The 24,465-nt window shown below is 35.2% G+C and overlaps 1 protein-coding gene across 5 annotated transcripts in view; it reads right to left on the minus strand.

Moving 5' to 3' along the window:
* The window catches only part of ANKRD17 (ankyrin repeat domain 17), a 178,075-nt gene that overhangs the window by 55,334 nt on the left and 98,276 nt on the right, over positions 1-24,465 (minus strand). For 2 of the 5 annotated variants that reach the window (XM_055434759.2, XM_055434761.2), the window contains exons 7-16: positions 23,937-24,031; positions 21,798-22,035; positions 20,770-20,961; positions 20,259-20,392; positions 18,263-18,350; positions 16,731-16,858; positions 16,354-16,497; positions 15,575-15,677; positions 13,367-14,119; positions 8,660-8,808 (exon numbers count right to left, since the gene is read on the minus strand). In XM_055434759.2, coding sequence (XP_055290734.2) covers positions 8,660-8,808; positions 13,367-14,119; positions 15,575-15,677; positions 16,354-16,497; positions 16,731-16,858; positions 18,263-18,350; positions 20,259-20,392; positions 20,770-20,961; positions 21,798-22,035; positions 23,937-24,031 — 2,024 coding nt within the window. The remainder of the gene's footprint in view (positions 1-8,659; positions 8,809-13,366; positions 14,120-15,574; positions 15,678-16,353; positions 16,498-16,730; positions 16,859-18,262; positions 18,351-20,258; positions 20,393-20,769; positions 20,962-21,797; positions 22,036-23,936; positions 24,032-24,465) is intronic. The other 3 variants (XM_055434760.2, XM_055434763.2, XM_055434762.2) reach the window with 3 other exon arrangements.

Below are 24,465 nucleotides of genomic sequence, written 5' to 3' on the forward strand. Positions count from 1 at the left end.
CTGAGGCGGGTGGTTGGTTAGTCAAATTCCTTGGGGAACTTAAAAGTAGGTCACGTCACTGTATTTCTGCATTAAGGGGAAATTAAAGCAACTAATACAACAATCTATTAGAACAATAAGGAACAAACTTAAAGGTCCTGAAATGAGACTTTCACACACTCAAATATACACTTACACATTCCCAAAATAGTAAGAAATATCCTGATTGGCAATACATCAAGAAAAAATTTAACTAAAGTAGGAACCTGCATTAAAATTAACTACTTACAAGATATCAAAAAAAAAAGCATTTTTGAAAATTTTTAATCTAGGAAATGAAATATAGGCAATGAAATTCTAAAAGGTAAAGTAACATTCAATTCACATTATACTGATAACTAAGTCACATTCTTGGTCATATATTGAGAAAAATCTGCAAAGAAGAGCTTTGATAAGAGCTTTGCAGGTTTATATTCTAAAGAAAATTTTCATTTAGCTCACAATATCATGAAATAAACCATTCTGTATCATAGTATGTTGTTATGATGATTCAGGCTTATAAGCTAACAGGAATGATTACTCAATTTTATAAGAGTAATAAAAAAAAAAGGAAGAATCATAAGACAAATGCAATATTAAAGAAAAAGGAAACATTTAATGAGTGGGAATGTAATTGAAAAAACTATATCTGAACTATAAAAAAAGAAATTTATTAAATTACTTTGAAAACTATTAGAATTTAAAGAGATAAACACATGTAGACCTCCACAATCCCAAACATCTCATTCTCTAACCATATCAGGGGTCATACATAAGACTTAAAAGGATAGCACTTTAGGGCATTCAATAAATGAGACAAATCAGTAAGACAGTAACCACACACTTAAAAAATTTCATATAAACAAGTAGAAAATAGGTGCATTTTAATGTAGAATGCTTTAGTGGCAGAATATTACATATTACTATCAATTCATTTTTTTCTGGTCTCCCTATATTCTCTCATTAAATAATGATGAAACTATTTTCCATGTTGCAAAGACAGAAATAGAGAGAAGTACCAAATGATGCTTATACCACTAAAGGTAAAACACAGTTTTACAATTTCAGTCTCGATATGGATTTACCTTCTTTAAAAGATAATAGATAGAGGCCTGACAGAAAGTGGTCCACTGGAAAAGGGAATGGCAAACCACTTCAATATTCCTGCCTTGAGAACCCCATTAACAGTATCAAAAGGCAAAATGATAGGATACTGAAGGAGGAACTCCCCAGGTCGGCAGGTGCCCAATATGCTACTGGAGATCAGTGGAGAAATAACTCCAGAAAGAATGAAGGGATGGAGCCAAAGCAAAAACAACACCCAGTTGTGGGTGTAACTGGTGATAGAAGCAAGGTCCAATGCTGTAAACAGCAATATTGCATAGGAAACTGGAATGTTAGGTCCATGAATCAAGGCAAATTGGAAGTAGTCAAACAGGAGATGGCAAAGAGTGAACGTCGACATTCTAGGAATCAGCAAACTAAAATGGACTGGAGTGGGTGAATTTAAATCAGATGACCATTATATCTACTACTGTGGGCAGGAATCCCTAAGAAGAAATGGAGTAGCCATCATGGTCAACAAAAGAGTCCAAAATCCAATACTTGGATGCGATCTCAAAAACGACAGAATGATCTCTGTTCATTTCCAAGGCAAACCATTCAATATCACGGTGATCCAAGCCTATGCCCCAACTTGTAACACTGAAGAACCTGAAGTTGAATGGTTCTATGAAGACCTACAAGACCTTTTAGAACTAACACCCAAAAAAGATGTCCTTTTTATTACAGGGGACTGGAATGCAAAAGTAGGAAGTCAAGCAACACCTGGAGTAACAGGCAAATTTGGCCTTGGAGTACAGAATGAAGCAGGGCAAAGGCTAATAGAGTTTTGCCAAGAGAATGCACTGGTCATAGCAAACAACCTCTTCCAACAACACAAGAGAAGATGCTATACATGGACATCACCGAAATCACACTGATTATATTCTTTGCAGCCAAAGATGGAGAAGCTCTATACAGTTAGCAAAAACAAGACCAGGAGCTGACTGTGGCTCAGATCATGAATTCCTTATTGCCAAATTCAGACTGAAATTGAAGAAAGTAGGGAAATCCACTAGACCATTGAGGTATGACCTAAATAAAATCCCTTATGATTATACAGTGGAAGTGAGAAATAGATTTAAGGGACTAGATCTGATAGACAGAGTGCCTGATGAACTATGGATGGAGGTTCGTGACACTGTTTAGAAGACAGGGATCAAGACAATCCCCATGGAAAAGAAATGCAAAAAAGCAAAATGGCTGTCTGAGGAGGCCTTACAAATAGTTGTGAAAAGAAGAGAAGTGAAAAGCAAAGGAGAAAAGGAAAGATATAAGCATCTAAATGCAGAGTTCCAAAGAATCGCAAGGAGAGATAAGAAAGCTTTCCTCAGCAATCAATACAAAGAAATAGAGGAAAACAACAGAATGGGAAAGACAAGAGATCTCTTCAAGAAAATTAGAGATACCAAGGGAACATTTCAGGCAAAGATGGGCTCGATAAAGGACAGAAATGGTAGGGACTTAACAGAAGCAGAAGATATTAAGAAGAGGTGGCAAGAATACACAGAAGAACTGTACAAAAAAGATCCTCAGGACCCAGATAATCACAACAGTGTGATCACTCACCTAGAGCCAGACATCCTGGAATGTGAAGTCAAGTGGGCCTTAGGAAGCATCACTATAAACAAAGCTAATGGAGGTAATGGAATTCCAGTCAAGTTATTTCAAATCCTGAAAGATGATGTTGTGAAAGTGCTGCATTCAATATACCAGCATATTTGGAAAACTCAGTAGTGGTCACAGGACTGGAAAAGGTCAGTTTTCATTCCAATCCCAAAGAAAGGCAATGCCAAAGAATGCTCTAACTACCGCATAATTGCACTCATCTCACAAGCTGGTAAAGTAATGCTCAAAATTCTCCAAGCCAGGCTTCAGCAATACGTGAACCGTTAACTTCCAAATGTTCAAGCTGGTTTTAGAAAAGGCAGAGGAACTAGAGATCAAATTGCCAACATCCGCTGGATCATAGAAAAAGCAAGAGAGTGCCAGAAAAAACATCTATTTCTGCTTCATTGACTATGCCAAAGCCTTTGACTGTGTGGATCACAATAAACTGTGGAAAATTCTGAAGGAGATGGGAATACCAGACCACCTGACCTGTCTCTTAAGAATCTTATATGCAGGCCAGGAAGCAAAAATTAGAACTGGATGTGGAAGAACAGACTGGTTCCAAATAGGAAAAGGAGTATGTCAAGGCTGTATATTGTCACCCTGCTTATTTAACTTCTATGCAGAGTACATCATGAGGAACGCTGGGCTGGAAGAAGCACAAGCTGGAATCAAGCCTGCCGGGAGAAATATCAATAACCTCAGATATGCAGATGACACCATCCTTATGGCAGAAAGTGAAGAGGAACTAAAAAGCGTCTTGATGAAAGTGAAAGAGGAGAGTGAAGAAGTTGTCTTAAAGCTCAACATTCAGAAAACGAAGATCATGGCATCTGGTTCCATCACTTCATGGGAAATAGATGGGGAAACAGTGTCAGACTTTATTTTGGGGGGCTCTAAAATCACTGCAGATGCTGACTGCAGTTATGAAATTAAAAGATGCTTATTCCTTGGAAGGAAAGTTCTGACCAACCTAGATAGCATATTAAAAAGCAGAGATATTACTTTGCCAACCAAGGTCCGTCTAGTCAAGGCTATTGTTTTTCCAGTGGTCATGTATGGATGTGAGAGCTGGACTGTGAAGAAAGCTGAGTGCTGAAGAATTGATGCTTTTGAACTGTGGTGCTGAAGTAGACTCTTGAGAGTCCCTCGGACTGCAAGGAGATCCAACCAGTCCATCCTAAAGGAGACCAGTCCTGGGTGTTCATTTGAAGGACTGATACTGAGGCTGAAACTCCAATACTTTGGCCACCTAATGCGAAGAGCTGACTCACTGGAAAAGACCCTGATGCAGGTAGGGATTGGCTGCAGGAGAAGAGGATGACAGAGGATGAGATGGTTGGATGACATCACCAACTCGATGCACATGAGTTTCGGTGAACTCTAGGAGTTGGTGATGGACAGGGAGGCCTGGTGTGCTGCGATTCATGGGGTCGCAAAGAGTCGGACATGACTGAGTGACTGAATTGAACTGAATTATTAAAAACAGGAGAAAAGTCAAAATAACATTAGCAATAAGTTACTCCAAGTTTAAGAAAAGCCTTTAGAAATTTGAGAAAAACATGTGAAGTAGTTTAGAAGTCAAACACCAGTTCAGTTCATTCCAGAACACAGCTTTTAGAACTCATGAACAGAACAACTAATTCTTTCTCACTTTTAGTGACTAGCAGAGTTAATTAAAATTTAATACAATAATATATAGAAAATATTTAATTAATTCAGGCGATTCAACTCTGTCAACCAGATTTACTGTTTCATATAAAACCATAGCTCTTAAAAATCTCTACATGTTTCTATATCTAGAGTATCCAGGTATCAGTTTTATGATATCACTTAAGCAAAATAACAATAGAGAGCTGCTGCTGCTGCTGCTAAGTCACTTCAGTCGTGTCCGACTCTGTGTGACCGCATAGACGGAAGCCGACCAGGCTCCCCCGTCCCTGGGATTCTCCAGGCAAGAACACTGGAGTGGGTTGCCATTTCCTTCTCCAATGTGTGAAAGTGAAAAGTCAAAGTGAAGTCGCTCAGTCGTGTCCGACCTTTAGCGACCCCACGGACTGCAGCCTACCAGGCTCCTCCATCCATGGGATTTTCTAGGCAAGAGTACTGGAGTGGCTTGCCATTGCCTTCTCCGACAATAGAGAGCAGAGCTATGTTATCAGAATATGTAGTAAAACAGTCCGAAATAATCACTTCAAACTATCATTTATTGATGTTTGCTAAAATAAATTCTGGTACCAGCACAGTGTGTGGTATTAGTAATCTTAGAAGTCTGGAGAATATCCAAACAATTCAATAAAACCATTACATAAGAGGCCAAGAGCCTGTGGCAGAAACACCAAGGGTGATTTCTAGTTATAGAACATAATATTTGAGGAATCTATAAAGAATGCAAACTTATTATGTTTAGCACTCTTTAAGGACCAGAGTTAAACGGAACAACTAAGCCTGTGTGCCTATAGACAGTGCTCTGCAACAAGGGAAGCTACCACAATGAGAAGCCCACACACTGCAAGCAAGAGTAGTCCCCCAATCACTCCAACTAGAGAAAGACTGAGTACAGCAATGAAGACCAAGCATACCAAAAAATAAATAAATGAAATCAAATATTAGTTCCCAACTATAATGATCAACTGAACAACCATTTTCCAAGAATCATCAGCATTTCAGAAGGAGGTGTGTGTGTGTTAGTCACTCAGTCATGTACAACTCTTTGTGACAGGCTCCTCTGTTCATGGAATTCTCCAGGCAAGAATACTGGAGTGGGCTGTGGTTCCTTTCTCCAGGGCATCTTCCTGACCCATGGATGGAACCCAGGTTTCCTGCATTGCAGGTGGAATCTTTAACGTCTGAGCCACCAGGGAAGCCCAAAACTGAGAGGTACTGAAGCGTTAAAAATTAAACTTCTGTTCTTCCTTAAAATTTGTGATAAATATGTGGTACGACGTAGGAAATATGCTAAAACAATGCAAAGATTAAACACACAAGACACCTTATCTAGGCAGATTCATTTTTCAGATTCTAGACCCAGAGTGTTCGTTCATTTGAAAGCTGGCTGCACTAAAAATTGGCTTTTAGGTAAGACCTCTCTCCTCACCTGTAAAATGGGAATAGTAACTGTACCTACTTCATGGTACTGTTATAAAGATTAAGAAATAAGTATCTGTAAAGTGCTAAGAACAAAAAGTTTAAGCTTTCTTAAATAAACACATGAAGGATTCAATTATTAGAGAACTTTTAATCTTTCGTAATAGAAGAATCTTAGTACTAACTTTTTCATCATATCACCTGTCTATAATAGCACAGTATTGTCACACATAAATCAAAATATGCATTACGTAAAATCTCATGGCATTTGTATTTGAGAATCTAGTAAAAACTTCAGATGGATTAAGTAGCAAAGAATCTTACATATACCACTTTAAGTAACTTCCTGGTATCATAAAAACTAGTAAATTTAAAAAAGCAACACTGAAAGTTAAAGAAAAAGTGGTAAGCAATTATTTCTGAATATTAATTCTGTACTATGTGTTCCAAAATATGTAATACAAGAAATTTATAATTCTTAACTATGTAATTATGGTAAACTTAAAGAAAAGTATTGTTAACTCAAATTACTCTAACCCATCTGAAAAACCTCATGTAAAGAAGCAGATTTTTAAGGAGCAATAGTCAAATTTTTTTTAATAAAAATGTGCACGACATTTAAAATGTATGTTGTATTTTAAATTTTAATGTTTTAGAAGTATTTTTATGCAGCTTCTCAGAAATTAATTTATGCTGGCTAAGTAGTAAATTTAGACAAAATTTCATTATCATTTCATTATAAGAATCTCAAACTCAATAAATTCATGATCATACTAATGGAACCTTTTCTGGGGCTGTTTTATTTTAAAGCATTAAAAACGAAATCCTTTTATATTTTGGTGAAGTTTTATTTTTACTTATGGACCAATTTTTGATCCCATAAAAACTGGAAAAAATACTCCGGTTAAAACATTAACAGATTCAGAGCAAAACAGATTGGAGAAAATAATGCAAATTCAATAAAAAGTTCAATCCAATTCTATAATGCAATCCTTAAGAAATGTAAACCATTGTGGTTCATCAAATGAATGTCTTTTTCTTTAATGAAAAATGAGGTTTATAGTATGTTAGCTGGAAGGGTACCTTTGAAGTTAAACACACCTAAGTTTGACTACCAGCCCCACCACATCTTAGTTAAATGAAGTGATTGTAAGCCAAATTCTTAATGTCCCTCTTAGCCTCTATTTTTTCATCTGGAAAATGGGGTTTTAGGAGCAACTACTCAGATTCTTGAGAGTCCCTTATACTGCAAGGAGATCCAACCAGTCCATTCTAAAGGAGATCAATCCTGGGTGTTCATTGGAGGGACTGATGCTAAAGCTGAAACTGCAATACTTTGGCCACCTCATGCAACGAGTTGACTCACTAGAAAAGACTCTGATGCTGGGAAAGGTTGGGGGCGGGAGGAGAAGGGGACGACGGAGAATGAGATGGCTGGATGGCATCACCGACTCTGTGGACATGAGTTTGAGTGTACTCCGGGAGTTGGTGATGGACAGGGAGGCCTGGCGTGCTGTGATTCATAGGGTCGCGGAGAGTCGGACACAACTGAGCGACTGAACTGAACTGAACTGAACTCTCCAGTACTCTTGCCTAGAAAATCCCATGGATGGAGGAGCCTGGTAGGCTGCAGTCCGTGGGGTCACTAAGGGTCGGACACGACTGAGCGACTTCACTTTTCACTTTCACACATTGGAGAAGGAAATGGCAACCCACTCTAGTGTTCTTGCCTGGAGAATCCCAGGGATGGGGGAGCCTGGTGGGCTTCCGTCTATGGGGTCACACAGAGTCGGACACGACTGAAGTGACTTAGCAGCAGCAGTAGCAACTCATATGTGTAGTCTGAAGGTTCAGTTCAGTTCAGACGCTCAGTTGTGTCCGACTCTCCACGACCCCATAAGGTTATTCCTTAAAAATAGCCCCTGACAATTTTAAGTGCTCAAAACAAAACAAAAAAGTTAGATCTTATAATAAGAAAAGCAAATAAGAACAAATTAAATTCCTTTTCCACAGTATTACCAAGAAACATTTTAATGAAAAGGAGGCTTTATTTTCAATAGCTTAATGGTGCAATGATACACACACACACTTTCTCTCTCCCTCTCTCCTTCCCTAAAACTGATATTTATAAAGAACTGATCATTTATAAACAAGTTTTATAATGTACACTACCACTCTCCTACTAGTGTATCAGGTATTAATCGAAACACAAAACTAAATAAACTGCAAACATTTTTCAGTCCTGAAGAAAGCCACATACCCTTACCTCCTTTAGCAGTCTTGTAAGTTAGGCCTCTTGGAATTACTTCAGGAAGAAACACAAGCTATCCTTTCTTCCCAACCTCATTTTGCTCTGAGGTTTCATGGTAAGTAAATGTTTTAAAATAACTTTTTTTTTAAAAAAAACAACTTAACAGGTATTATATACAGACACACAGACTTACTACATACTTCTGTCAGCAAGATCAGAATTTTCAAAGACAATATAAATGCAACTGAGTATATATATGATATTAAATGGAATCCAATATGAACTTTAAAATACAGCTTCTAATTAAAGTTTAGATAAAATACACAAATCTTAAGTTCTGTCTTTTGACATCCTCTTCTAAAGTTTAAGAAAAAAAGATTACTTGATGACTGTGGAAACCAAATCTTCACAGTAATTATCAGTAATAATCTGTGCTTGGAATTTTATTGCTTTAAATGTGGATTTTGTAATTTATACTGTGGCTCAAGTCCTTGCCCAGAGACAAAGCAGTCTAGGATGATTAAAATCACTGATGAAAGTTTCACAATGATATAATGCAGCTAGAGCTGTCACTCCTGGGTGTGGACTTACCTGCGCGTCAATGTCAATGGCAGGGTAGATAGGAAGCATGGCTGAAGGAGAGATGATAGGGCTTGGAGTTGGAGTCTGAGGTTGGGAAATGGAAGCAGCGATACTGTGGGTAGGAGTGTTTGACATTGCAGATGCTCTTCCACTGACTGCTGTTGGACAAAATAACTGCACTTAATAAGGATGAAACACTGTTAGGTAACAGCAAGAAATAATTATTAGAAAATAGTTAAAGATATTTAAAAACAAAATATCTACAGAGAGACTGCCATAGCACTAAAAACTCATTTTCCTGGTTATTTCTGACATTGGACACAGAGCAATTTAAATATATATTGAAATTAACCCATTTGCTAAACAATAATCCATGTGGAAAACAAATTCCCCTCTTATGGTATGTAATCATAAAACTTTAGTTCAAAATAACCCTGAAAACAAAAATGATTTTATGAATTAAAATTAATATATATGCAAATGGCTATCCATATGTCTTCTTAATCAGAAAAGGAATAAAAGTTAAAATAGTCAAGTTCAGAAGGAGAAAATGTGACTTTTACCTGCCAATTTCACACCTCATAGTCTAGAACTAATGAAAGTAATATCACTGGGGATATTCACTATGGACTATTTAAAATACTTCCTATTCTTTTATTAGCTGTAGACAGGGGGTAGCCCTCAGTATGACAGTATGTATATATATATAAATTTGATCCTCACACAGAAACAGTTTCTCATGTACAGAAATTATTCTGAAGGAGGTAAAATGCCCACCAATCAATCAAGCAATCACACTGGACTTAGAAGGACGAAATTAAAAGATTAGGGTAGAAATAAATGCATGCATGCAACCATCCTTCAAATGCAGATTATTGTTAGTTCTTATAAGTGTAATTTTGCCATGGTATTATTTTCACCAAAATAAGTAAATTAAGAAGGGGCTAAATAGGTCAGTACTTGAAGTGGGAGAATTTCAAGGTGGTAGCAGTTGAGGGTACTTTTACTCCCTCATCAACTGACTTTTGGAGTTGACATGTGAAATATCAATCCTTTCCCCCCTTATTGAAAATGCTAATCTTGAATGATCAACAGTAGTATGGACGTAAGTTACCAACGTAGTTATCAACTACATCAGACAGAAAACAATCATGATTCACAACTGGATCTGAAACCAGCAAGAGAGGTTATTTATGATCCTACCAAGAACAAAACTGAAATTGACCTTATTATAACAATTATAAACATGATTGTCAATTAAAAAATCTATTTTACATGAAATCCTCAGTTCAGGCACAAACATACACTATACATTATAGCAACACACATTCTATAGTTATACATTTTTAAGTCCACTTAAAAGCCAAAAGAAAAACAAAGGAGGAAACAAAACAAAACAAACAAAACACACTCTTCAAATCCTTAGGGATCCAGATCAATAGAAAAGGGTATGTACTAATTCATTAATCACCTAATGACCTTGATATTGTTACTGGTAGTTTTGTATGTTAAGAAAAAGATCAAGACAATTCAAATGTACACATTTTAGATAAAAATTTCAAAACCATATAAAATCTATGGCTCGTAAAATAGATTCCATATTCTCATTTGATTAGATATTCACAAATGAACATACTAACCTAAACACAAAATTAGCTTAAACAGAATGAACATCAATCTGTCCAAAAACCTGATTTTTACTTCATGATACTAAACTGATACTAAACAACAACAAAAAAATCTCAGCTTTACTGTTAAATGGCTAAATTATAATTTATATTTCCATTACAGTCAGTTCTTCTAAAGAACATATTAAATTGGTTTTCTTATTTTTGGTCAAGGAGATAGGAAAAATCAATTTCCTCATATCACTTCCTTTCAGGTACCTATGAAATTGCTTTACTAAAACTAAATAACTGCCTGTCACTCATCCATTCTCTACAATTAAAATTAATAACTGTAAATATGTGGTACCTGAAGGAACTATGGTACAGACCAGATCTTTACATGTGGAACTTCATTAGTGTTAAAGAGTCCAGCGAGGTTTTAACAACAGGTAAGGAAAGAAGAGATCTTGAGAGCACAGCAAAGCAAGGTGTTAAGACTGGTTAAATAGGGAACTGATCTTGCTTTGGCTAGTATAGAAACCAGGGAAGATAGAAGATCTTGGCCAGCCAAGTGCTAGAGAAAAAGCAACTGAACCTTATAAGAGCATCTAATAAACTGGGACTAATGAATAAAGGACAGAGATTACGCTTAAGGAAAAAAGAAAGACAAGACTAAGCCTAATGAAGTTATATTTAAAAATCCAAAGAAATGGAAATGGTTATTAGTCAACTGAAATAACAAGTACTACCACAGAAAAAGTTTAAAGAAATGCTGGGGAAGTGAACGTATATGTGTATGTTTGTGCATGTGTACATGCATGATGCAGGGATGGGTTGCAGGGAGGTAGCTGGTGGTTTTTAATCCTGTTCTTTATTCTGGCCATCTCTCCTCTCCCCATATAAATGAGAATAAACAAGCAAGCATTTTTACAATATGACAAGTAATTGTCATATTTCCTGAAAAGTTTTACACTTTAAAAAATTTTTATATGAAGATACCTGTAACACGGGGAGAATTTAATTATTTTTGTTTGGTAAACAAATCACAGAAAAACTACAAGCCTCCAATGATTCTGACTGGCATAAAAATTATACAACTGGCAAATCATTATTGATAACTATGCCCAAGAACATCAGGTAAATTCTGATAGCATATCAAAATTTTAAAAATATTCATTGGTATGCAATGTCCATTCTTCACTTAATTGAATAAGTAACTCAATTCTATACATTCTTTGGTAGTTCAATGTACATAATAGAAAGAATACCATTACGATCTAAATGAATGGTCATGAAAGAAATATCAAATTTGGGATTTGGAGCTAATAATGTATGCTTCAATTTTCATAATATATCTACTATTTTTAAAATTACATTCCCAATTATTATAAACAGCTAATGGTGATTGGTAGTAATTTTCAAATCTATAAAAAAAATTTATACTTCTTAAACACAAGAATCTTTATTGTTCTTACTACTGATTAACAGCAATTTTTTCTGATGTATTTACTGGACCGTCTTAAGATCAGCAGAAATTTTCATTCCACATATTACTGTTGAGGTGATACTAGAAGAGAACTGGGAAACTTTTGAGTAATTTCTAAGTACAAAATCTGTCTCATTAGTTGGTTTCTTAGTTTCTCAATGTTACCTACTAAATATCTCATATACGCCTGCTCTTCACGTCAGTCATATCCAACTCTTTGAGATCCTACAGACTGTAGCCCACCAGGCTCTGTCCATGGGATTCTCCAGGCAAGAACACTGGAGTGGGTTGCCATGCCCTCCTCCAGGTGATCTTCCCTACCCAGGGATCAAACCCACATCTCCTGCACTGCAGGTGGATTCTTTACCTCTGAATAACCAGAAGGCCCAACTAAATATCTCAACACTATACAATTTAGTTTTCTCTTATTCTTTTAAAAAATTAAAAGTTAAACTATTGGAGAAGGCAATGGCAACCCACTCCAGTATTCTTGCCTGGAGAATCCCATGGACGGAGGAGCCTGGTGGGCTACAGTCCACGGGGTCACAAAGAGTCAGACACAACTCTTTGAGCAACTTACCTATATATAATCTCACTATCATATATAATGCTACTTAAACATAGTTTCAAAATTAGAAAAATTCAATCATCCTTTAAATATAAACCAAAGAATGAAAAAGGGAGAAGAGAGCAGATAAAAATTATCAAAATTCACCTATTTAATCCCTTTGTTTTTCCCTGTTCCTTCCTTTTCTGATTCATTTTTTTTTTTAATGGAAAAAAATGTCCTTTTAAGTATAGTATTCTTACGGTTCATAACCCTGTAAAATCTCATTCTACTAGTTTGTTATAAAACTCATGAAAAATATTCAATAAGTAAATAGAACTAGAACCACTGAAACAACTTCCTAAAATATTCTTCTTTGCCAATGAAACTAATTAAAATGTTTAAAAAATTCTCCGGCTACCCAGTTAAAGATATATCATTTATGATACTGTCAGGGGACTACATCTTTCCATAATACAATTACAATTAGAAAGAAACTTCACATTAACATTCATAAAAGATAAATCACTGACATACTATATAATCAAATCTTATTTGGTTTGGTACTTTTTTAGTGTTGTAAAAGTATTTACTTTTTTTTTTTTTAATATTCATCAGATTTGAAGTCTGATTCAACAGGATATAAAGTATTTTTGTTCACAAATAAGATTTCTGATGTATCCTACTAGTTTTGCAGTTCAACTTCTATCAATTTCCCAGTTTATCAGTGTGAATACAGAAGCAAAAAAGCCAAAATTCTATCAGTATTCTTAACTTAGAAAAAAACAAGAAACAAACAAAAAATTAAACATCAACCCGACTACCAAAACACCTAGATTCCCAGCCTACCCACCTAAGCCAGAAAGTTTCAGCCACTTGCACTGAATGAGCTAATTTTTAATTTGACCTGTATCCATCTGAGAACTTCTGAGATTGAAATAATATTTCTAAAGATATACATGGGTAAAGAGTCCAGAAATAGTTCTCAAGTTGGGTAATGGCAAAAAATTCTGGCACACTCTTACTCGCCTTAAGCAAATCATATTTGATACCTGCTCATAACAATATAAACCCACCTGCCATGATGTCATCCAGCGTGTCATTGAGGGTCTGAGCAGGGCTGGCTACCATTAACCCTTGTTGTGTTTCTGTCAGAATTCCTTGCCCCAGCCCTGCCAACTGTGCTTGGCCCAGTACTGGCTGTCCAACTATCACTCCTTGCAGTTCTGTAAGATTTGCGATGGACCCTGGAGGCAAGGGACTTGCCGCCAGAGGCAAAGCTTGAGGCATGGCCAGAGGCTGGATTGTTGCAAAACCCATCTGAGCAGCAGTTTGCTGGGGTTCATCTTTAAGCAAAACGGGATCCACTTGCTGTAATCGTGCATAGTCTCCCTCAGAAAGCTGCTCTCCAACCCCAACCGGAGTCAGCAGTCCCAGATGTTGGCAAGACTGTTGCTGCTGCTGCTGAAGTTGAATTCTTTGAGCTTTAACCTCTAGATACTGCTTTTTTAGCTGCTGCTGAGTTTTCAGTTGTAACTCTCGTTCTACTTTCTGTAGTTCCTCCAAAATCTTTTGTTTCTTCTGGATTTGTTCCTCCCTTGTTTTGTTCAGCTCCTCGATCTTCTCCTTGGTAAGCTGGTCAGCATGAGCCAGTTCCAACGACTGCAGCTGTGCATTCTTTTCTATGGCTTCCTTTATCCTCTGTTCCAGTTCTGTTAACTTTCCCTGAGCCTCTTCTACAATGCTCTCTGGAGACTGATTGGTGATGTAACCCTGTACATCCTGGCTGTTTGCTGGCAAATGGCTGCTGGACTTTTGTTTAGAAGCAGCTGTGTGAAAAAGAAACCCCCTCAGAAGTGCACATGAATGGCATCCTCATTACAGAGTTACTGTTGGGAGGTTTAGTGCCAACAGTTATGCACCAAGTTATTATATCCACAGAAGGTAAAAATGCATTGTTAAGGAGTTAAAAACAAATCCACCTTCTTTATCATAAATATAAAATGTATGTATTTTATGTGCATAGAATAATCTTTGGGAAATCAATTTCAGAATTTTAAAAATATCACATGGCTAAAATTAGACAATAGAGGGATGCAGATTTGTGATATCAAAGTGGTACAATTAAAATCTAAGACTATGTGTAGATAGATACCTCACCTGATCATAAAGATGTAAAAACTTATCATAAGAACAGAAAAATGCTAAATTATTATGATGTAGAGAAAACTTAAACCTCTAAGTCAAGGTTTTTCTACATTTCATAATCTGTGCCTTTTAAACACACACACATACACACAAAGAGTACTCAAACCACTGAGAAGTACCAGGAAATTAAAATTCAACTAAAATAAATATTTGTTGGGGCCTACCATCTTCAAGACTGATAAAGGTAAGATAGAAATTCACATATTCATAAAGCTACTTAGCCAGTAGACAACTGGAATTCAGTTTCCCTGGAAGAAAAGATGCTGAACTATGACATTCATTTATCTTCCGACAGCCAGGTGAATAAACGTATCTGGCTATCGGTATGGCAATCATTTGCTTGGTATACCAACTGAAAAAGGTGCCAAGGCTCTAGATTGGTAGCACTGATTGAAAAGAACTGGTGGAAATACTTAGTATTACTGTTGGTAAAATAATACAGGTAGCCAAAAACCAAAAAGTTAAAGCCACACTGGTTCTTCAAGCAAAACTTTCTAAAAAGAAAAACTGATTCAAACTAGTCGCTGTTTCGGGACATGACTTATGAATCATACATGATGTAACATCCACAAGTAAAATATGGACCTGAGAGTTCTAGAGAAACAAACAACCATATCTGAAGTAACTTTTGAATTCTTGGTTGAGAAAAGGTATTTCAGATATAAAATCTATATTAAACCAGTCATTCTAAAATAAAATTTAATTTTGATCTAGCTATTAATATTATGCCTTATATCACTACAGAAATTTCAGTAATTTACAAAAATGTCACCCAATTATACCCAGTCTAATATTTTAACATGAATAGAAATGACTAAATATTAGAGAAAATCACAGATAATCAGAATTGCATCAAAGATGAGCATCTGAATTTCTATTAATACTTCTCATTCCAGCACAAATTCGTGCTCTCAACTATGTTCTTTCCCAATAACATGCTTTTTTCATTGTTTTTAAAAATTTGTATGCCAACTTAGTAAAATTCTTTTCTTTCTGGAAAAATAATTTTAAATGGCTATTTTTCAATCTTATCATTTTTACTTGGACAACCTGAAGGCTTTAGAAGTATAACTGACCTTTATTCCTGATGGGAAGAGTGGTGGCAACATTGGCAGGTGGTTTGTCAGGCTCCTGAGGTGGGACAACCATGGGCAGTGCTTGAACTGGTACTCGCGGAGCCTAAGACAAATGAAACTGGTTATATTTCTGCTTTTCCTATACCTTCCATTATATAATATGCTTTAAACGATTCAGTTGGTAAAGAATCCGCCTGCAATGTGGGAGACCTGTGTTCGAGCCCTGGGTTGGGAAAATTCCCTGGAGGAGGGCATGGCAACTCACTCTAGTATTTTTGCCTGGAGAATCCCCATTGACAGAGGAGCCTGGCAGGCTGCAATCCATGGGGTCGCATAGAGTTGGATATGACTGTGCGATTGGATGCCACAGAATGAAGAATAAGTTATGAAGATCCATTCAAAATATTTTTTAACATGACATAATCTCAGGGAACAACATATTTACTTAAAATATGTTGGTATCAAATTATTTCCATGACTTTTCTTTTTCTGGCCACAAAAGTCCCATCCACTGGGACAAGGAAATCCCTCCAAGATAATTTTTTTAAACAGACTTGGAAATCAAAAGGTTATTCTGGCTATAGTAAGAAAGAAAAGCAAAATGATATCAATCTAGAATGTGAGTATTATACTGAATGGTCATTAACTGTATCAAGTACATTACCTTTAAAGAGAATTGCATATTATAACAAAAAACAATCATTCTAGTTTAATCTGGAACTATGACTAAAAAGGGATAAAGATAATACAATATAAAATGCTTTAGTTTAGAATCTTACCCTATTTAAATCATGGGATGGCGGGGTTAGTTGAGTGACATCTGGTGGAGGGGCTGAAAGCAAATTATTAGGATAGTCCAAAAGATAGCAAACAACACTTGTATGACCACCTTTTGCTGCTTCTATCAACATAGTCGAGCCATCCTAAAAGAGTGAATATGGAAAGGGAAAAAAAGTTTTTCAAATTAATTTACAGACGATAAAGCCAACAGGTCCCAGACACATTACAGTTTCAATTTTAGTAAAGAACACTTTTCTCTAAAAACATAAAATGAACACATTCAGAATGTCAATACAAGTTGAACTTGTAGATAACGTGCTATGCTCAAGAGTGAAGATTAATTCACAATGCTACCTGAAACATTTGAGTTACATACTTTTAAACGGTGAGTTGGATCTGCCCCATGAGCCAAAAGTAGTTCCACTACTGCCAGATGACCCCCTGCACAAGCCAGGGACAGTACAGTATGGTCATTATTAGCTGTAGTTCTATTCACATTTGCTCCTAAGAGAGACAATCCATGAAAAATAATGTTAATAAAATGTTGTTTCTTAAATTATGGTAGACTTCAAAATCAAAGAGTAGAGAGAACAGGGTAATAAAGCCCCACACACTCATTACCCAGTTTCAATGATTATAAACATGGCCAATCTCATTTCACATATACCTACATCCATTCTCCTCTCCCATCTTGAATTATTCTAAAATAAATCCCAAACAAATAATTTCATCTATAAATGTTTAAGTATGCAACATTAAAAATTAAGGATAAAAGTATATATTACTCTTAACATAATCACTATTTTATAAAAGTAAAATATAAAATTTTATCTAAATTTTTGTATCTTCAGTGGACAAGATGACTAAAAAACCAATAAATTAATTAATCACACTGCCCTCTATGGGCCAAATAATGGAAGGAATTAACAAAAAATAGGAAGTAATAGTAAAATTCTCATCCCTGATTTGCAGCACTGTGTGAGGCATGTGGCAAATGGAAAAAATAGCAGGAAGAAACTGGAATCAGATTCATTAAAATTAAACAAAGGAAGAGAGAAGATAATAACTGAAAATAATTTCATTCTTGAATATCATGTGTTATTCATAAACATGTAATACAAGTGTTTAAATTGCCTAAAATAATTTGACCAATAAATTATTTCTGATTTATCAACAAACTTCAGTATTTTTGGTAAAAAAGAAATGGCATATATTGCCTTTTTAATTGTATATCTTCTACATAATCTCTCTTTATCAATGTTGAATCAAAAGTAAAATCTCTAATCTTCTATACTGAAGTTCATGAAAAAGTTTCAACTTGAACTCATATAGTAAATACCAAAGAGATAATTTAAAGAAAGTAATAACATGCTACTTTTGTTAATAAGGATGTTGGTTTTCAAATAGAATAAATGACCACGAACGAAAAAGCATTTTTGGCATATTTTTTCATTTCAATGTTCAGCTTTTTTTGGGTGGGCTGTGCTATATTTATGATTATTTCCTTATATTTTACAAAGAGGGAAACCTAGGCCCAGGGAAATATAAATGAAGGAGAAAAGTGTTTCGCCTGCAAGTTAATCAGTGGCAGAAACTTGGCACAAAAATCTAGGTTTCAAGATAAACATGAACAAAACAGACTTCAAGCAATCTAAACACTCATTTACATAGAGAAATTTTTCTTTATTGAAATGTTACTCAACAAGTGTGCTACCCAGTATGACAACTCTTCATGGAATGGTTCTATGTGTTGCAGGGTATTTATCAACTACTCACTCACAAAAATCTCAGGAGCATTCCTCCATCATATGATACACACAAAATGTCCTTTACCTCTAAATCTCTTAATACCCAAGGGAAGGGAATAGACCTCTCTGGGAAAAAAATCACTGCCTTACACAAACCTACCTTTACTAATTAGGAACTGAACAGTACAAACATGGCCAGCTCGTGCAGCTTTCATTAAAGGAGTTCTTCCACCTTCAGATTCATGCTCCTGTTTAAAAAATACAGACTTACTTGATATTTAATTTCCAGTGAACAATTATTCTTTTTCATGAAAATCAAAAGGAAAAGAATTGGACTAATTTTGGAATCTAAAATATTTTAAATAACGTGCTCTGAAGTATATCAAGGAATACATTCTTTAAACCATCTCAAATTAGAAGCATGCTCTTTGGAAATATATTAAGAACTGAAATCATATTCAGTGATTGCTATGACCTTATCTGAATCCATCTGGCTAATTTTTCCTTCTCTCTCTACAAAAGGGATTGTGGAACTTGAGCAATGAATGGCACTCTAGCACAGCCCTCTCCAAACAATCAACATTATCTCCATCCACTACAAGTAATTTTCTTTTCATAAGTTTTTATCTTATCTGCATGAATTTTTAAAGTACACCACTCTCTCTTATATACTTCTCATTATTTCTATTTTACCTTACATATACAGTGATAATTTAAATATCTTTTTAATACTACCAACGACAAGATATTACTACAGATTTTTTGGGTTTCAAAAGGATGGAGAACCAATTGCATTCTTATGATTCAGAATATCAGCACAGGAAAAATTTTCAGGTCTTACAGTATAAAGGTTTGCAAAACTACCTTTTATAAAGCATTTTATATGTCATTCTTTTTACACTTACATCTGATGATTTTTCTCTTAAGTCATACACTACATTGTTTTAACTGCAATTAACTAAGCAAGATTACACTGCTGCCATGTTTCACAGTCACTGTGGTAAACACTGGAAATACAGCCCCTAATCTGAAGTAGGTCAAAACCTAATAAGAGAAACAGGCACATAACTAGCTAGACTATAACATGCATCATAAGCTCTTCAAGAGTTATACCAACACAGAGCCAAAAGAGACCATAACAGTAATCTAATTTAATTAAGAAATCTAATTTTATTAAGAAAAAGTTAATTGAGGAGCCTGTTTCTGCCTGTGTGAATTTCTGTCATAAACTATGAACTGCTACATGAAAACACACAGGTGCTCATGGTTTAACTAAAACCTACTTTTCTTACTTCCACACAGACTAAACTGGAAGAATGCTTTTTTCCCCCACAGATAATTGCTTTATTTTTCCCTATCTCTCAGTCTGTACTCTTACTAATTTTTCCAACCAGAGGAACCTCTTTTGTTACAACATCACAGTATCTATCTTTGTAAACCTTATCCAGCCCCAAACATAACATCTCAGATGACATCTTCACCTCTTCTGAGCTTTCTGTTTATCCTTTCCCTATGACACCTCTTCATAATCTAAGAATGACCTCAGTATTTCACCCTTCTCACTAAAAGAAGCCACTGCAATGAGAAGCCCACATACTGCATCTAGAGAGCATCCCCCCACTTGCCATAACTAGAAAAAGCCCAAGCAGCATAACTAGAAAAAGACCCAGCACAGCCAAAAATTTAAATATTTAAAAAATAAAAGTATCTGAAAGAAAATATTACTTATCTTTTTAACTCCTTTATTTAATAATGCTTTGAATGGTACAGGTACAATTTATTTCCTAAACTAGAGTGAAATGCCCCTAGGCAACATGTGCCTTTTTTATGACAAATCAAAGAAACTTCTAGAAATAGTTAAGTACCTAAAAGAAAATTTGTACTAATTATTACTATTAATTATTAACATATCAAACATAAAATTTTTCCTTTTTTGTAGAGGGACAGGGGTATTTGACTGGGTATTGCTGTTAACGAGGAAATAAGAATGGACACAAAACAGTGTAGGGAAAAAATATGACTAGATGAATAAACAATGGTGAAAAGGTGAACATAAAATTGGAAGAAATACCTTTTGTCTACAGTCTCCACAGGATTTTAAGTTAATTTCTTGTCTTAGCTTTAAGTATTAAGATTTGGAAAGTGCCATGGCTTACCAGATCTGCTCCTGCCTGAAGTAAGACATCGGCTACATCAGTATGACCATTTTCACAGGCATACGTTAGTGCTGTATCCCCTGTTGCTGTTGTTGCATGAACATTAGCTCCTGCAGTGGTGTTAGACACACAGCCTTAACAAAAGAATCATAAGACACAAATGTGGATACTGAAAATTCTTTTAGAGAAGCCACATCGCCTCAGATTACACAAAATAGCCTTATTCATATCTAGAAATAGAGAATATTGTCTGCATGTTTAAAAGCAAAAAAGAAAAAAAGCTAGAAACAGAATACTGCTTAAAATTAAAACTGCAGATACTTTGAACAGCAATAAGGTAAATTATTTACTCAGAATACACACAAAAATGTATCTTATTATTTTTCTACACACATTCAGTGCATCATACAGAAAAAAGTTATTTGCCTTGTAACACTTTTATTTATATAAATCATGCAAAAAAAAAAACAACAACAAACAAAGCACAGCCCCCAAAGGCAAAAATGCCTACCTGCAGCTAGTAAGTATTTAACTAACTCCAAATGACCCTCTTGAGCAGCTTCCATTAAAGGGGTAGAACACCCCAGTTCTATATCAGCTCCTGCTTTAATTAAAAAGTCTGCCACTTCCAGAAACCCTCCACAGCAAGCCAAAGTCAAGGCAGTTTCTTGAGTTTCTTCTGTCTGTGCATTGATATTTGCTCCTAAAATATATTTAAAGAAAATCATTAATTTATTCCAGAGATAAGCAAAGAATGGTTATTTCCTAATAAACTATATTTCAAAAATGAACATTTATATTACTTTACTAAATGATAAAGTGCCTCTCCCCCCACTTCAAGAGGCAGTTAAAAATAAAGAAAACTATCAAAACCATATCCATGAGTCCATATTTGATATACACTGCTGGAATAAGATTCAGTCAGAAGGCACTGATACAAGTAATGTGATTTAAGGACTTAGGAAAAATAAAACATAGTCCCTTGTTATAAAGATCCAAAATAATGATGGTAAAGATGTTGATGAAAATAACATATAATATTTAACATGCTATTATTTGTCAGGAAATATTTAATGCATTTTACACATTTTCATTAGCTCTACTTTTGCAGCTAAGGAAATGAGATTAATTAACTTGTCCAAGATCACAACATTATCACTACTACCACCATCACTACAGCTAACACTTAACTGGCACAGTATGACAAAAATGTCCTAAAAGCTTTATACATAGCTATAAACTCTCACAATAATACTAGAGATGATAATTTTTAAGGCACAGAAAGTTAGAAATATATAATCAAAACCCTACCCCACCCCCAGTATCTGTTATTCACACAGCACACAAAGGCTCTGAAAGCTCTTAAATATTAAAGAAGTATATTTTATTTAGCACAGTATGGGAGTTATTTTCAGAGCAAATACTTTAGCACCTCATTATGAATCTACTGGAAAGACGAAATAATTAAATTCAACTTTATAAATTATCATCTTACATGTTACACATTTATGCCTTAGTATCTTGATTGGTTTTGGTTACCTTGGCCTAAAAGTAAAGCCACCATTTCTTCATGTCCTTCACGAGCGGCTTCCATCAGTGGTGTATAGCCTTCATCATTGACTTCTTCCAGGCTAGCTCCTCTTTCAATAAGCAAAGCTGCAAGTTCCACGTGCCCACCACATGCAGCCAAAGTCAACGGCGATTCAAATGAATCAGCAGGCATGTTCACTTGGGCGCCACTGTCAAGAAGTAACCTAGCTACTTCAACATGGCCATCCTGATTACAATGAATTAAAAAAGTAAATCAGCACCATTTAAAAAAATTGTTAAAAATACTTCTCAACTGCTATACAATGAAGTTCACTGATCTCAATTCAAATAGAATAAATCTACATTTAACAGTTGAGTAAGCAAGCTGACCTATTTCTATTCCTTTAGTATTTATTGTAGTGGTAAATAGAGACTGAGGATATGAAATATGTAGAAAAATACTTCCAATCAAAAAACTTATTTATCAATAGGAAAAAAACACAGTTAAGTACACAAAACAAGAGGTTACTGTGAGATAACATCAATACTGCATAGTATAAGCTTAAATGCTAAAAAGATAAAGTTTAGAAAGGGGAAAGTAGGATTTTCATAGGAATCTTAAGGACAAGCAAATTTCTGATTAGGTAGAAAAAGAGAAATGCAATACTTTTTAGGGTAGGGGAATTCAGCATGATGTATTAGTGAAAGGGGAACACAATATGTACATGGTACTTCCTTTGTTGTTCACAATCAAATGCCAGTGAAAATTAAGAAAAAGAAGTTCTCACTTATATCTTCTGTCTCCTTTATCGGTCTCCCTTTCCCACAGCTTTTCTCCCTTTCCCACACTATTAGCAACTCCACGGCTCACTTTTCCATTCTTTCTTCTTTTGATATACTTTTTCCTTCTTCATCACCTCACAGATATTTCATCTTCTTTTGAACATGTCACGCCCATTTTTACCTTGGTACTTGCCATATTACGCAGCTCTAATGGTTTTATGACTATTTTACTTAAATGCTATTCCTTTAAGCTCAGACTTTTTTTCCTCCATAAGCAGTCAACTCTTACATTTCCTTCAAAGTCCAGTTTAAAACTTCAGTTTCTTAGCAAGTCTCTAAACCTATGGCCCCTACTAATACCTTTCATTTGCTTATAACATTTAATTCCATTGCATGCAGAGTAGGTCCACAGAATATTCCATTTTAATTATTTAATCTACACATAGGTTGTTTCTCTAGTGGGGTGGCAAAACTGTTTTAAGTTCCTTATCATGAGGATATTACTGAGCATTTTATATACATTTTTTAATTTAATCCTCAAAGCAACCCTAGAGAAGGATATTATCTTCATTTTAACAGGCAGGGAACTCTAAACCCTCCAAGAAAACCTGTTTGCTCAAAAGAATGATTTCACACTGGTATGGCAATAAGAAAAACAAAAATGGCTTAAATGGCTACTTAATAACTTTTAAATTACTAATTAAAATTTAACATCCTTTCAATAATCATTCTCTGAAGGGAAGTTGAGACAAGAAACCAAATTAATTTGGGGTCATTTTTTCTTTGGTATGTTTTCTCATAAATCTGTCTATAAAGTTATTATGATACATTTCTGTACCACAAGTCATAGACTGAAATACAAAAGTTTAAGAGTACTATTCTTATACATTCTGAAGAACAAACTAAAGTTCTTAAAAAAAGAAATTCGGGGTTGAGAAAAGACCATGACAGAGGAAGAATTATGTAACACAAACAATATTCTAATTTCAAGTTTTTCATAAATTTTATGAGTTTGATGAAAATGTTTACTTTGTATTATGTACATACTCTTGGGATTATGATCTCATCTTTAACATCCTTGATCAATCTGTTAGAAAGTTGTTTTTGCACCAATTATATAAAACCAGTATAGTTATGTGAGACCAAGAAAATGAAGGTTGTGCTACAAAGCTTCCGAAAGCACTCTGATAAAAGTTAACGTTCAACTGGCTCTGAAAATGACTGATAACTTAGACAGCTAAGGTTCTGATCCACGGTAAGTCATGATAAACAGAATCTCTGAACCCAGGGAAATGGCACTCATTATCCACTGGCTCTGACTCTATCTAATATATAAATTTTAAGTATGTATTTCACCAATCTTACCATGCAAGCTTCCATTAAAGCAGTGTGCATTTCATCTGTTTTATGCTCTTGATCTGCGCCTGCTTCCAAAAGAAATCGCACCATCTCTAGATGTCCTAAACCAAAAGTTTATAAGATTACTTAAAAATATTTTATTAATCCAAAAAAGTAGTTATAATATTTTGAAAACTTGTATTTAACTTACAGTAATAAATATATCAGCAGAATACTAAAATCAGCTACAAGCCACCCTTGACGGCCCAACACAAATTATACAAGTAATCTGTGCTGTTCTACTCCTTACCCTTTTGCCCCAGAAAATGCTGTTACTAGAATCCTCGCTGCAGGTGAACAAGGTTGGCACTAAAATGCAGCACCTGGAATATCCCCTCCACAACCTTGTTAAGCCCAGGCATGTCACAGTTATTCATACTATAGACTAAATTAGCTTTTGTGAACTGCAGCCTGGGATGAAAAATCACCAATGAAGTTATTTTTATGAGGCAATGAGCTTTAAGTTTCAATAACAAACTCACAGATGTATTAGGAA

The sequence above is a fragment of the Moschus berezovskii genome, chromosome 5, assembly GCF_049115385.1.
Source record: "Moschus berezovskii isolate FMDL1 chromosome 5, NW_MosBer_1.0, whole genome shotgun sequence".
Taxonomy (NCBI): domain Eukaryota; kingdom Metazoa; phylum Chordata; class Mammalia; order Artiodactyla; family Moschidae; genus Moschus; species Moschus berezovskii.